General features: G+C 33.8%; 1 protein-coding gene across 6 annotated transcripts in view; it reads left to right on the top strand.

Moving 5' to 3' along the window:
- LOC136025947 (aminoacyl tRNA synthase complex-interacting multifunctional protein 2-like) overlaps positions 1-13355 on the top strand; it is a 41553-nt gene that overhangs the window by 10285 nt on the left and 17913 nt on the right. For 5 of the 6 annotated variants that reach the window (XM_065702044.1, XM_065702047.1, XM_065702049.1 and 2 more), the window contains exons 2-4: positions 4878-5015; positions 5514-5651; positions 6149-6286. In XM_065702044.1, coding sequence (XP_065558116.1) covers positions 4878-5015; positions 5514-5651; positions 6149-6286 — 414 coding nt within the window. Of the gene's footprint in view, positions 1-869; positions 992-4877; positions 5016-5513; positions 5652-6148; positions 6287-13355 lie in introns of those variants that run through there. The other variant, XM_065702048.1, reaches the window with a different exon arrangement.

Here is a 13355-nt window from a genome sequence, read left to right as displayed (position 1 = left end):
TGATCGGATCTTAATGAATTTTGATATTTAGAAGGACTTTGTGACTCAGAGCTCTTATTTTAAATCTTGACCGGTATTAAGCCTCTTATTTTCCTTTTTAAATCAATCTATTGATTCATAGAATTTTGTTAGAGCTCATACCATATGATCTCTTGGCTCATAGCTCTTCTCCCCTCGTCACAAGTGCCATATGAGCTCTTAGCTCTTGTTTGTTTAGAGTTCAGGAAAGGGCAGTCCCTAAAAAATGTCTTGTATGCCTGCTTGGAAAACATTAAAAATATACTCAAAAGAAAACACACAGAATAATTTGGCGCCTTTTGAAGTTTCCTGTTGTGAAAACTGCCCTGATTGAAATCTTTGCAGAAATAGAATGTACATTATTTATGCTGTACTTACATTGATTAGACAGCTTTTTGCTTAAAGACCTCAGCTAAAGACTATAGGTTTCCTTTGTTTTAAACTAGCTTTTCAAGCTGTTGACACATCTAAAATCCCTATCAATTTATACCAGAATTGTTTTGGAAGCTCCCTGTAGTGCTGAGGAAACTTGCTATTGCGCCCTTTGTCTTTGGGACTGTCAGCTGATGCTAAGACTTGCAAAATGAAATTTTGGTATCAAACGTTCTTAAATGAAATTAAAAAGGTATCTTTATATGTGATAGTGTGTATTTCTTCCGTAATAGCGGTAGGATATCTTATCGCTATCAGGTATCTTCTTCTGAAAAAGGTCTGAAAACAGCAGCAGCGCTATTAAAATAGGTATGAATCAAACATTATCTTAAGCAAAGTAAAAAGTCTTTAAATTACAATTCTTATCGATTACCTCACATAATGATGTCATGTTACTTCCTAAATATATACATTTAATTTTGCTTTGTGATCCAGTTTGCTCTCAACTTTGAGAGAGATAGTTGCATCATAAAAAATGTCTTATATATCAGTAAATAAATGCAATAAAGAAAAAAACAATGGAATGACAGTACATAAAAAGGTAAACAATAAGAAGGTTATGTACAAACTTTTTTTGCTGTTTATTTGTCCCTAAAATTGAAAGAATTCAAATTTAAAAAAAATTAATTTATTTTTTCATTTAATAACATATTTTAATATTTTTTATTTGATTAAAAATTTAAATTAAGGATTCCAGAATGTTTAATTAAAATTATTAATATTAAAAACATTTTATTTGTATTACATTTTTAATAATTAAAAATAATCAAGATTTAAAATAAAAAAATAAAGGCTATATTATTATTATTTTTACCAGTGTGTAATAAGAGTTTAAAATATGATAGAAATATGCCAGAATTTATATAAATTAATTCTCTTACCAAAATCAGGTAGGCTATGCTGTATTTTAAATGTTTTTTGTCTGTGAAATAAAATTTATGGAAACCATTGTTACCACTAAGCCCCCATCTCACAGCTGATTGTCATAGAGCTGATCCCATGGTCCCTTCATTGAACTAAACATTTATTGCTTGTTAATTTCAAGTCCCCTGATCACTTAATTTCTCAGTGTGTATAACTCTCAAAATAAACCTTGTAACTCTATTGAATATCAAGCTTACAAACAGCTTTCGGTCAGATATTCAGCATACTCGAAACTGAACTGAGCCGTGTCAAATCTTAAAATATTTTTCTTCTGAAACTAAAGGCTAAATTTTCTGTTTGAAGAGGAAAATAGGTAATAGTTGTTCAGTTTTGATTTTATTTTTTCATTGAAAAAGTAAAAAAGATAATATGTTCAATCGAAATTTAAACACCCAAAAAGTGCATGTATAAAACTACCCAAGTTCTGATTTAGTAAAGTAGAGCTTCGGTTATCCAAACCCAAACCAATCGAGTTCCAGTTTAAGCAAGCTATTCCACTTGCATAGTTCTATGTCCTGATAATATGAAAAAAAACTTCGTTTTCTTAAAGAGTTAAAGAGGCTGCGTCCCAAAGTCGAACCTTAAAACGTACAGGAATTAGGAGAGGCAGTTGGGGGGATGCCGCCACCCAAACTCCCCGCTTTTAAAGACTCTTTTGTACAGGTTTTTTGTTGTGGGGGGACTTCATTGTTACGAATTGCTAGTTTCGGCGCAATGGTTCTCCTGTCCTCTTGTGTTTAACATTTTTCGAAGTTATTCCATTATTCATTCATTTCAATTTTTTGTTAATTAAAAGAGGGCCTTTCCGAAGCCAAGAGCGGGGGGTACAACAAAAAACCTGTACAAAAGAGTCTTTAAAAGCGGGGGGTTTGGGGGGCGGCAGCCCCCCATCTGCCTCTCCTAATTCCTGTACGTTTTTAGGTTCGACTTTGGGACGCAGCCTCTTTAACTCTTTAAGAAAACGAAGTTTTTTTCATATTATTTCTGTACGTTTTTCTACAATCCATGGTGGATGTAATTTAATAATAATTTTTTTTGTGAAAAAAAAACCGCCCGATAAGGGACTTGAACCCTTGACCCGAGGATTAAAAGTCCCACGCTCTACCGACTGAGCTAACCACCTGTATGTGTGTAAATATAACTTTTAAATAACTTTTAAAAATTTCAAATTAACATGGGCTCTTATGGAGAAATGGGTTAATTAAGTGGCTAATGCGTGGTTTCTGGAAAACAGGGAAGGAGTTATCGGATCGAGCTGAAATTTCGCGGATAAGCTCCTGGGCCGTAGGGGACCTTAACTTGTGAATTTCAGCCCGATCGGACAACGTTAAAGGGGGGGTGTCGAAACTTTCGGGGGGTTAAGATTTTCCTACGAAACTTTCAAGGGCACTTACTCGGAGAATTCCGCATCGAATGAGTCTTCGTACACCCAGATCCGATGTCGGCTGTGACCTGTAGGTGTCGAGAAAAAAAAAAGAATATGAAAATTAAGTGGCTATGCGTGGTTTCTGGAAAACAGGGAAGGAGTTATCGGATCAAGCTGAAATTTCGCGGATAAGCTCCTAGGCCCTAGGGGACCTTAACTTGTGAATTTCAGCCCGATCGGACAACGTTAAAGGGGGGCTGGGGTGGGTGGGTCGAAACTTTCGGCCAGATTTTCCCCATGAAGGAAAAGTCGGAGGGGGATGAAATTTGGCAGGTTTCTTAGTTGGAGGTTTCGCTCTAATTATATTATCAGAATAACCTCCCAATATTATCAGAACCTCCCCATCCCTCTGCGACCATTGGAACCGAAGATCGCTTAACATTGTCGTGGTTCGCCTCTCTATAGAGGCACGAGTGTGCCTCCTTGATCAAGTGCAACGTTAGTTTTTGTAGTCTTTAGCTGATTGTTAATAATTAAAAGAAATATAAATATAATATAAAGATATACAAATAGATATATCTAAATTTAATATAATAAAAATATAAATTTAATAAATATAAAATAATATAAATATTTATATACTTATTTCAGATAAATAGAAATAAGAGGTATTTAAAGATAAATCTAATGTGCTGTGGTGGTGAGATTACTGTAGACAAAAATAAACTCTCTTTCTTTGTTTAAGGCACTGTCAGTGCAAGACTGCTATCATTGATGATCATGTTAAATTGCTATAGTTTGAATTTTTTATTTGAATTCAAAATAGACGCTTATCTAACAGCTTTGGTTGAGTCTTATTCATTTTACCAAATATTTCTTTCTTGATTGTTTATAGAATCTTTGTCATCCGGGTTTTTGTTTATCCACGCTACTCTGTCTTATTCATTTGACCACATATTTTTTTCTTGATTGTTTGTAGAGTCTTTGTAATCCAGGTTTTTGTTTATCCAAGCCACCCTCGGTCCACATTACCTCAGATAACCAGGGCACTACTGTAATAGACTGTTGATCTGGGGTATAAGGGTGTCAGGCAAATTTGTTTGTTAGAAGGGTCCTTTAAGGCAACTTAAAAAAAAGAAACACAGAAAATGTGTAGAGTTTGCATTGTAATTGCAAAAACAAAGTAACATATGGCAAATTATAAGCACAAGAAAAATTCATTATTTTTGTTATAATGATTATGTAATATCATTTTCCTCAGAAATTTCGTAAAATAGCCAAAGCTTCAAAATTTTTGTTAATTTGTAGATCTGTTTCTATTTAATGTCAAGTGTGTTGCTTCGACTGACCTAAAACAAAACTTCACTTTTTAATCAGCTGTCATGACTTCTTCAAGGCCATAAGTATCTTAGAAAAATCAACCAACCAACTTTAAGCAGATATCTGACAATAGTAATGATTAAGTAGCTAATGGAAGTCTGCAATAACATTCTGTCAATGAAGCCTTTCTAGGTACTATGCACCAAAATGTTTTCTTTTTTGCCCCTCCCTTCTCATCTTGGAATTTTAGTTGACAGATTGAGATGTCTGGGATCATCAACTCTTTTTTTCTTTTTCTTTTTTTTTTGAGTGAGAAAGCTTTTCATAGTTAATCAATGATCAAGCAGCCTTAAGAACAGTAAATTCTAAGCATTGGTATGCAGGTTTTTTTTTATTTAGCTCCATTTCTTAAAGCTTATGGAATAAAAAAGCTGATAATCATGAATCAATGATCAAGCAGCCTTAAGATCAGTAAGTTCTAAACATTGGTACATAGCTCCAAGATTTCTCTGAGAAAGATTGTTTCAGGGAGTGTGTTTGTATGCACAAAAGTTTTAGCTTTGCAATAATTTTCCCAGGATGGGGGCTTTCAGACCAACGACAGCGGAATCCCTTCCGAATTCGATTGAGCATATCCACCTGTCATTGTTAAATATTTTTCATTTCGCTCTTTGCTATAATTTTTTTGGAGGGGGGAAGTTGTTCTTTGTTATCTTTTTTTTCAAATTTACTTTACTGTCTAGTATGTTAGGAATGACAGAAAGTACAAGAAACTATTAAAGGAAACTTCAGTTAAGTGTTCCTATATTCTTTTCAGAAGGATATTGTCAACGAAAATGAAATGAAGGAGCTCGAGAAAAGATGGCACAATATTGAAAGTAAGCTGTTATTGATCAAGTCTGAGGTTGACGATATCAAAGCAGAAACTCCTTCGCAAGTATCAACTTCAAACATGGTAAGCTCATTTTTATGAATAATTTGGTTTTATTGCAATTCAGTTTGCAGTTACTTGGGAAATGGTTATGTTAGCAGAGTCTCTAAGCTGCAATTTCCTGGTTTTTGTGTATTCAAAGAATTAGACTAACCTGCTTTGAAAGAAATAATTATTTGCTTAAAAGTTAAATTAGCTGACGCTAAACTTTGTAAACTCCTCTAAAGTAAAGAGATCCCTTGAAAAAAGAATCAATTCCATGCAAATGCTGATTACTGCCCAAATTTGCCAAATAGTAATTGTTCCAGTGCCTGTAAAAAAAGTATTCAATAATTGTACGTAATTGTAATTAGATAGTTATATATACATAATTAAAACAAGATTGTAAAAAAAAAATAATTTTAAGATTAATAATAATCTTTTTTTTCAAATTTACTTTACTGTCTAGTATGTTAGGAATGACAGAAAGTACAAGAAACTATTACAGGAAACTTCAGTTAAGTGTTCCTATATTCTTTTCAGAAGGATATTGTCAACGAAAATGAAATGAAGGAGCTCGAGAAAAGATGGCACAATATTGAAAGTAAGCTATTATTGATCAAGTCTGAGGTTGACGATATCAAAGCAGAACCTCCTTCGCAAGTATCAACTTCAAACATGGTAAGCTCATTTTATGAATAATTTGGTTTTATTGCAATTCAGTTTGCAGTTACTTGGGAAATGGTTATGTTAGCAGAGTCTCTAAGCTGCAATTTCCTGGTTTTTGTGTATTCAAAGAATTAGACTAACCTGCTTTGAAAGAAATAATTATTTGCTTAAAAGTTAAATTAGCTGACGCTAAACTTTGTAAACTCCTCTAAAGTAAAGAGATCCCTTGAAAAAAGAATCAATTCCATGCAAATGCTGATTACTGCCCAAATTTGCCAAATAGTAATTGTTCCAGTGCCTGTAAAAAAAAGTATTCAATAATTGTACGTAATTGTAATTAGATAGTTATATATACATAATTAAAACAAGATTGTTAAAAAAAATAATTTTAAGATTAATAATAATCTTTTTTTTCAAATTTACTTTACTGTCTAGTATGTTAGGAATGACAGAAAGTACAAGAAACTATTACAGGAAACTTCAGTTAAGTGTTCCTATATTCTTTTCAGAAGGATATTGTCAACGAAAATGAAATGAAGGAGCTCGAGAAAAGATGGCACAATATTGAAAGTAAGCTATTATTGATCAAGTCTGAGGTTGACGATATCAAAGCAGAACCTCCTTCGCAAGTATCAACTTCAAACATGGTAAGCTCATTTTTATGAATAATTTGGTTTTATTGCAATTCAGTTTGCAGTTACTTGGGAAATGGCTATGTTAGCAGAGTCTCTAAGCTGCAATTTACTGGTTTTTGTGTATTCAAAGAATTAGACTAACCTGCTTTGAAAGAAATAATTATTTGCTTAAAAGTTAAATTAGCTGACGCTAAACTTTGTAAACTCCTCTAAAGTAAAGAGATCCCTTGAAAAAAGAATCAATTCCATGCAAATGCTGATTACTGCCCAAATTTGCCAAATAGTAATTGTTCCAGTGCCTGTAAAAAAAAAAGTATTAAATAATTGTACGTAATTATAATTAGATAGTTATATATACATAATTAAAACAAGATTGTAAAAAAAAATAATTTTAAGTAACTAAGAAATTAATTTGCAAGAATAGATATAATTCCATCTAGCGGGCTTATACATAAATTTGTGCTGAAACTGATATGATTTACACTAATCTGGAGTTTTCAATAAAAAATAGTGTAAGTCATCAGGTTTGCATGACTTTACTCACAACTTATTATGAAAGATAACTAAAATAAACTTAGATGCTTAATTAGCTCTTTAAGAGTTGGTTAGATGGTTAATCTTTTTTTGGTGGCACTACTATGCTCAGATGTCCGCAATCTTCGGATGATCTGTAGACACTGCTAGGATATGGAAAAAAAATCTAAGGTGGAATGCATAAGCTTCCAACTCACAAAATTAAGACAAATAATACGAACTTAAAACGAAGTTAATACGAACTAAATACAAGCTTTAAGAGTTGGTTAGATGGTTAATCTCTTTTTGGTGGCACTACTATGCTCAGATGTCTGCAATCTTAGGATGATAAATAAAAAAAAACTAGTTTTTTTTAACTGAAAGTAAGGAGCGACATTAAAACTTAAAACGAACAGAAATTACTCCGTATTTGAAATGGGCTGTCTCCTCTGCAATCCCTCGGTCTTTACGCTAAAGTTTTTAATTGTTTTAAAAAGTAGAATTGTGGCAAAGAATTAAACTTTAGCGTAAAGAGTGAGGGATTGCGGAGGGGACAACCCATTTCATCTGCGGAGTAATTTCTGTTCGTTTTAAGTTTTAATGTCGCTCCTTACTTTCAGTTAAAAAAAATAGTTTTTTTTATTTAATTTCTGAACGTTTTTGAATTAATGCATGTTTATTTTGGCTCTCCGTACATAAATTATTAAAATGAAATTTGCATATTAATTCTTTTTTTTGGCTAAATGGCTTTCTCTTAGTTTTGATCAGACGATTTTGAGGAATAAGGGGTGGGGAAGGAGGCCTAGTTGCCCTCCAATTTTTCGGTTACTTAAAAAGGCAACTAGAACTTTTAATTTTTAACGAACGTTTTTATTAGTAAAAAATATACGTAACTTAAGAATTAAATTACGTTATATTCTTATATTTTTAATTATATATATGAGGGGGTTTGTCCCCTCGTTAATACCTCGCCCTTCACATTAAATCCTAAGTTTTGTCCCAATTCTTTAAGAATGACCACTGAATCAGAAAGGCCGTAGAATAAATAGTTGAAATTACTAAAAATACTTTAGCATAAAGAGCGAAGTATTTATCTCCTCCTAAATACCTCGCTCTTTATGCTAAAGTATTTTTAGAACCCCTCATATGCGTAATAATCTCTGTTTGTTTTAAGTTATAATGCTACTCTTTACTTTCAATTGAAAAAACTTTTTCATGTTTATATTTTCATTGTTTTTTTTAATAGTAATGCTAGAAAATCCTGTGCCCTTTTCATTGAATTTCTCTTCCCCCATGAAATATTCCTCCAAGGAAAGATCCTCCCACATAGCCCCCTCCCCTCAACCCCACACCCAAACCAAAAAAATCCCCCTGAAAACGTCGGTACACTTCCCAATAACCATTACTGTATGTAAACATTGGTCAAAGTTTATGCCTCGCCGCCCCTCCCCCAGGGACTGTGGGGTAGTAAGTCATCCCCAAAGACATAGTTATTGGGGCATTCGACTATGCGGAACAAAATGGCTATCTCAAAATTTTGATCCGTTGACTTTGAGAAAAAATGAGCGTGGTAGGGGGCCTAAGTGCCCTCCAATTTTTTGGTCACTTAATAAGGGCACTAGAACTTTTCATTTCCGTTAGAACGAGCCCTCTTGCAACACTGTAGGACCACTTGGTCGATACGATGACCCCTGGGGAAAAAAACAAACAAATAAACACGCACCCGTGATCTGTCTTCTGGCATAAATACGAAATTCCACATTTTTGTAGATTGGACCTTGAAATTTTTTCTACAGGGTTCTCTGATACGCTGAATTCGGTGGTGTGATTTTCGTTAAGATCCTATGACCTTTAGGGGTTGTTTCCCCCTATTTCCAAAATAAGGCAAATTTTCTCAGGCTCGTAACTTTTGATGACAAAAACTAAATTTGATGAAACTTATATATTTAAAATCAGCATAAAAAATCCGATTCTTTTGATATATCTTTTAGCATCGAAATTCCGTTTTTTAGAGTTTCGTTTACTATTGAGCCGGGTCGCTCCTTACTACAGTTCGTTATCACGAACTGTTTGATCTGTAGACACTGCTAGAATATGGTAAAAGACTCTAAAGATGAAATGCATAACACACAAAAATTTTAGCAGTTGTTCCATCGGAAGATGGGTGTGTCACAATTAGATCAAACAAACACGAAGTAGAAACAATAAGAAAAATCTTCAAGACAGTGGAAATTAATTCAGTGGGTATCTCGGCCTATGTCCTTCAGCACAATGCGAGAAAGGAATATATATATATATATATATATATATATATATATATATATATATATATATATATATATATATATATATATATATATATATATATATATATATATATATATATATATATATATATAATTTATTTCTTACCCACTTACAAAAGGGAAAAAGGGGAGTACAAGGAGAAAAACAAAAAACTACAAAGAACACAAATACAAGAAGAAAAAAAATAACAATTTAGCAAAAAAGGCAGATAAGATGATTGTAAGGACCAAGACAGATTAGCGCTTCATCAATTAAATTTGAACTTAGTTTTTCCACTGAAAGAACAATATCCGTTGCCTGATATTTACTAATTAACCTTCGGTTCCGAAATGATCGTGGTAAATAAAGTAGGAACTTTAAATGCCGATAGTAATCCGTCTTGACCCTCTTTACGTCACCTTTATTTGAAAGCATATAGAAACCAGCACAAAATAACACAGAATGGTCGCAGAAACTCGAGTTTCTACAAAAGAGTTACAGTTACATTAAAATTAAAGAGTTCAGTTACATTAAAATGTAAGAATCAAAACTAATAATGTTTTTAAAAAACTTTTTTTTTAAGTTTTAAGGGCTGAAGATGGCCCTTGGACATAAGGCCGAAATATCCACTGAATTGATTTCCACTGTCTTGAAAATATTTTCCCTATTGTTTCTACTTTGTGTTTGTTTGTTATGGAAAGGCAGTGTGGTCTTCATCGGTATTTTACAATTAGAACATGTAGAACTAGCTTCTGCGTCAGTTTTTTCTGTTGTTTGATTCATGGAGTCAAATCTGCTTGAGATTTAATTTAAAAAACAAAATTAAGACAAATAATACGAACTCTAGACTCCGAATTTTGAACTTAAGACTCTCTGCCAGTGGGGTGCTGATCTTCCTTTTATGCACCCTTTCGTACAGCCTGTTTATGTTCGCCTGATTTCTCCAGATAACCATTTAGAGATGAGTTGTCTCTGCCTGAGCTTACAGACTCACGCCACTGACCACCATTGTAAACTAAATAACCAACAACACTCAGACTTGAACCCACGTCCTCGCGGGCAAAGGATAAAGGATTTCAAGTCAAGCGTGCTAACTATTCGACTAGGACGGATCCCCGGACAACTGTGGCATTCTTTTAAATGTTTTATTACCCTTGATTCTATTCAAATTAGCATATAATTTCCAAAAAATAACATAATTTTTTCGTGTAATTGAATCATAAGAGCCACCAACTAGTATGAATGTGATTATTTGGTGGGAAATTTAGCATGCAGAATCTCTGCCAGGTACGCCAAGATTGAATTGCAATAAGACTATTTATAATCTTGATTCTGTTTGCTTTCAAAGGGATCCACATTACCTTTCTTCAGCCTAGGTATATTCAGATTATTTGGAGTTTTACTACAGTTCAAATTTGAGAAATTTATTATTTTTTTTATTGAGAATTTTTGTGGGCTATGTTCATAGCATGTATTATACGCTAGTGTGCTTTGGTTTGCTTGTAGCTGGTGTAAAATTCGCTGATTAATAACTCAATAATTAGGTATGTAATTAGTCTTGTGATTTCTGTTCTTAACGAGAATCATAAAATTTACTTTGAGAAAAAATTGCATCACTCCCTATCCCCCTTCCCCCTATCCCAACGAACTCCGCAAATGCAAAGTCATACTGCTGGTTAGCAGAAATAAAATTCGAGACTGTCTTCCCCTTTTAATTGTTATCTTTGATATAATTAATAAGGCTAATTTTCTGAACTCTATACATACCAAATGCTATAAGAAGAGTATATACGCTCCTTATCTACCCCCTATCGCTTTAGGGTATCACTGTGTTTAGGGCTTAAATTGAAACCACTGTTTGCTTCACCCAGATGGCTTACAAAAAAGCATGATTTTTGGACAAATATCATCCCTAAAACGTTGCAAAGTCATCTTACTCTTCCTTTCAGTATTACCCTAGAAAAAGCGATCTAGCCACATTTTTCGAACACTCTAGTGGTGGACAAAAAAAAACTCAAGATTCCTGATTCTTTTGTTATTGCCTCCCTTCGTTTAGATTTTAAAGGGTAGATTTTTGCCACCGCCCTCTATTTTTTTTTACTTTCTTTTAATTGACGCTACTGTTCGTTTGGCCCCAGATGGTTGGCCAAAAAGCATGATTTTTGGAAATCTCCTTCATTCGTTATTCATAAAACGTGGCCCAGGCGTCTTGGTACTTCTTTCATTAAAACCCTAGAAAAGTGACCCAATTGCATTTTTCTCACACCATTCGAAAGAACTGGGAATATCTTTTTCTTTTGTCACTGCACCCCCTCACTCCCTTTAGATTATTAAGAGTATATCTTGTCCCCTCCCGCTAAATTCCTTAAATAGTGCCTATGTTCGTTTTGCCCTAGATGGAAGAACAAAAAAGGTGATTTTTGAAAATCTGTCATCCGTAAAACGTGGCCAAGCCATCTTGGTGTTTCTTTCCTTCTACCCCTAGAAATAGGGATCCAACCACATTTTTGGCACACCTTTCAGTGGAGGATGAAAAGAACTCGGGGAATCCTTTTTCTTTTGTTGTTGACAAATTCTTTTTCCTTTGTCTTTTTAAGTTTTTCAACAGTCTTTGTTTTTGGGCAAAAAAAATTTCAGCATACATTCTGTGGAATATTCAACGTTTGTCAATGTTCTTTTAGAATTGCTGTGGCGCATTGATCATCGAGTTAGAGTGTAAACTTTTGTTGAGGAATAAATTGGCTCAATTCAGGTATTACTGTATTTCTGTATTGCTTAATCATATTAGTCACCACATTAACTACTGTCTGATAAGAACCTGGTTGGGTTTTTTTCAAGAGTTGACTGTCCTTGTTATTTTTCAAGCCTTTGGAAAGGAGAGGGGGGCTGATTTTGGCGTAATGCAGTCAAGATATGGCTATTATGCTTTTTATATCAAGCCGATCTGTCATTTACTCCGAAGATTTTATATTTTGTTTTCAATTATATTATTTTCTTTTTTGGTTTAATCAGTTAAGCTTTTTTAATCTGACCGTTTTCTATGAAAATTTCAAAAAAGGGTTTTTTAATGAAAGTACCCCAAAAAAGGTTTTTTTAAATCTGGAGGGGGGGGGGTAAAATCTAGGACACAATTTTGTTCTCCACTCCCTCTCCTCTATTGACGCTTCTAGTCCCTGGAATGCAATATAAACTCTTTATTTAATATTTCTAGAAAAGTCCATGATTACCTAATTTGCTGCTTAATTGTCTTACCTAATCATCTGATAAAACTGTAACTTAAAGAAAATCGTGTTTGGTTGTCTGGATTTTTTTTTATACCTAAATGAATAATTTTTAAGGAATGTGTGGAAGACTTGTACACCACAAAGGGGAAGTGATCTTGATGAAAATTGCACGTATAAGTGCGTAGTTGAAATTGTTGGGGGGGCAATGGATCTTTGTTTAGAGGTAGGGAGTGTGCCTGAAGGTTCAAAAATATAGTTTTATGCAAATATGCTGTAATTCTCTATGAGCCTTCAGATAAATATATGATGAGGTTTGGATGGAGGAGATAGAAATGGGGGGAGGTGCCTTGAGCGTTTAAAAGGATATTTCTCGGGTTTTTGGGGGTGGGGTAGAAGTGCTACTAGGACGTTTGTTTTCACCAAGTTTAAATGGTAATATTTATCATTTCCTATTTATATACAGTATTTGATTTCTTTTTTTTTCTTGGCGTCACCCTCCCCATTACTGGCGTCCATGCGGAACATCCTTATAAAAAAAAAGTTTACTCGGAGAATTTGCCCTTAAAAACATGGAAATAATGACCTTGTAAATCCTTTTTTACTCGCACCCCCATCATTCTAATATGTGATCATGGATTGCATTTCTAAGGGATGAATATCATTATTGAACCATTGTTTTACGAATATCAAACTTGAAGGAAAAATTACTGGAAGGAGGATTACTGGAAGGAAAAATTTACTGGAAAATTACTGAAGGAAACTATTACTCGTCCTGATTCTGAAAGTGCAAAATGCATTAGTTTTAACTTTATTCATTAAAATTTATTAGCATATGAAAATTTGCATAACTTTAGAAACGGAAATTAAAATCTCCCAAAAAGGGATACCACCTTGATAAAAATTGTGCAGTTAATTCAGCATTTGTGAGCAAGGCCGGATCAAGGGAGACAAAAGGAGCCAAGCGCCCCGGGCGGTAAGACAAGCTAAATTCATAATATTTATCTGCAAAAACTGTAACATTTACATTATTTATGGTGCAGCAGGGGGTGGCAAAGTCT

This window comes from Artemia franciscana, chromosome 4 (genome assembly GCF_032884065.1).
Source record: "Artemia franciscana chromosome 4, ASM3288406v1, whole genome shotgun sequence".
In the NCBI taxonomy this organism is placed as follows: domain Eukaryota; kingdom Metazoa; phylum Arthropoda; class Branchiopoda; order Anostraca; family Artemiidae; genus Artemia; species Artemia franciscana.
This window is presented reverse-complemented; position numbering and strand designations above follow the sequence as displayed.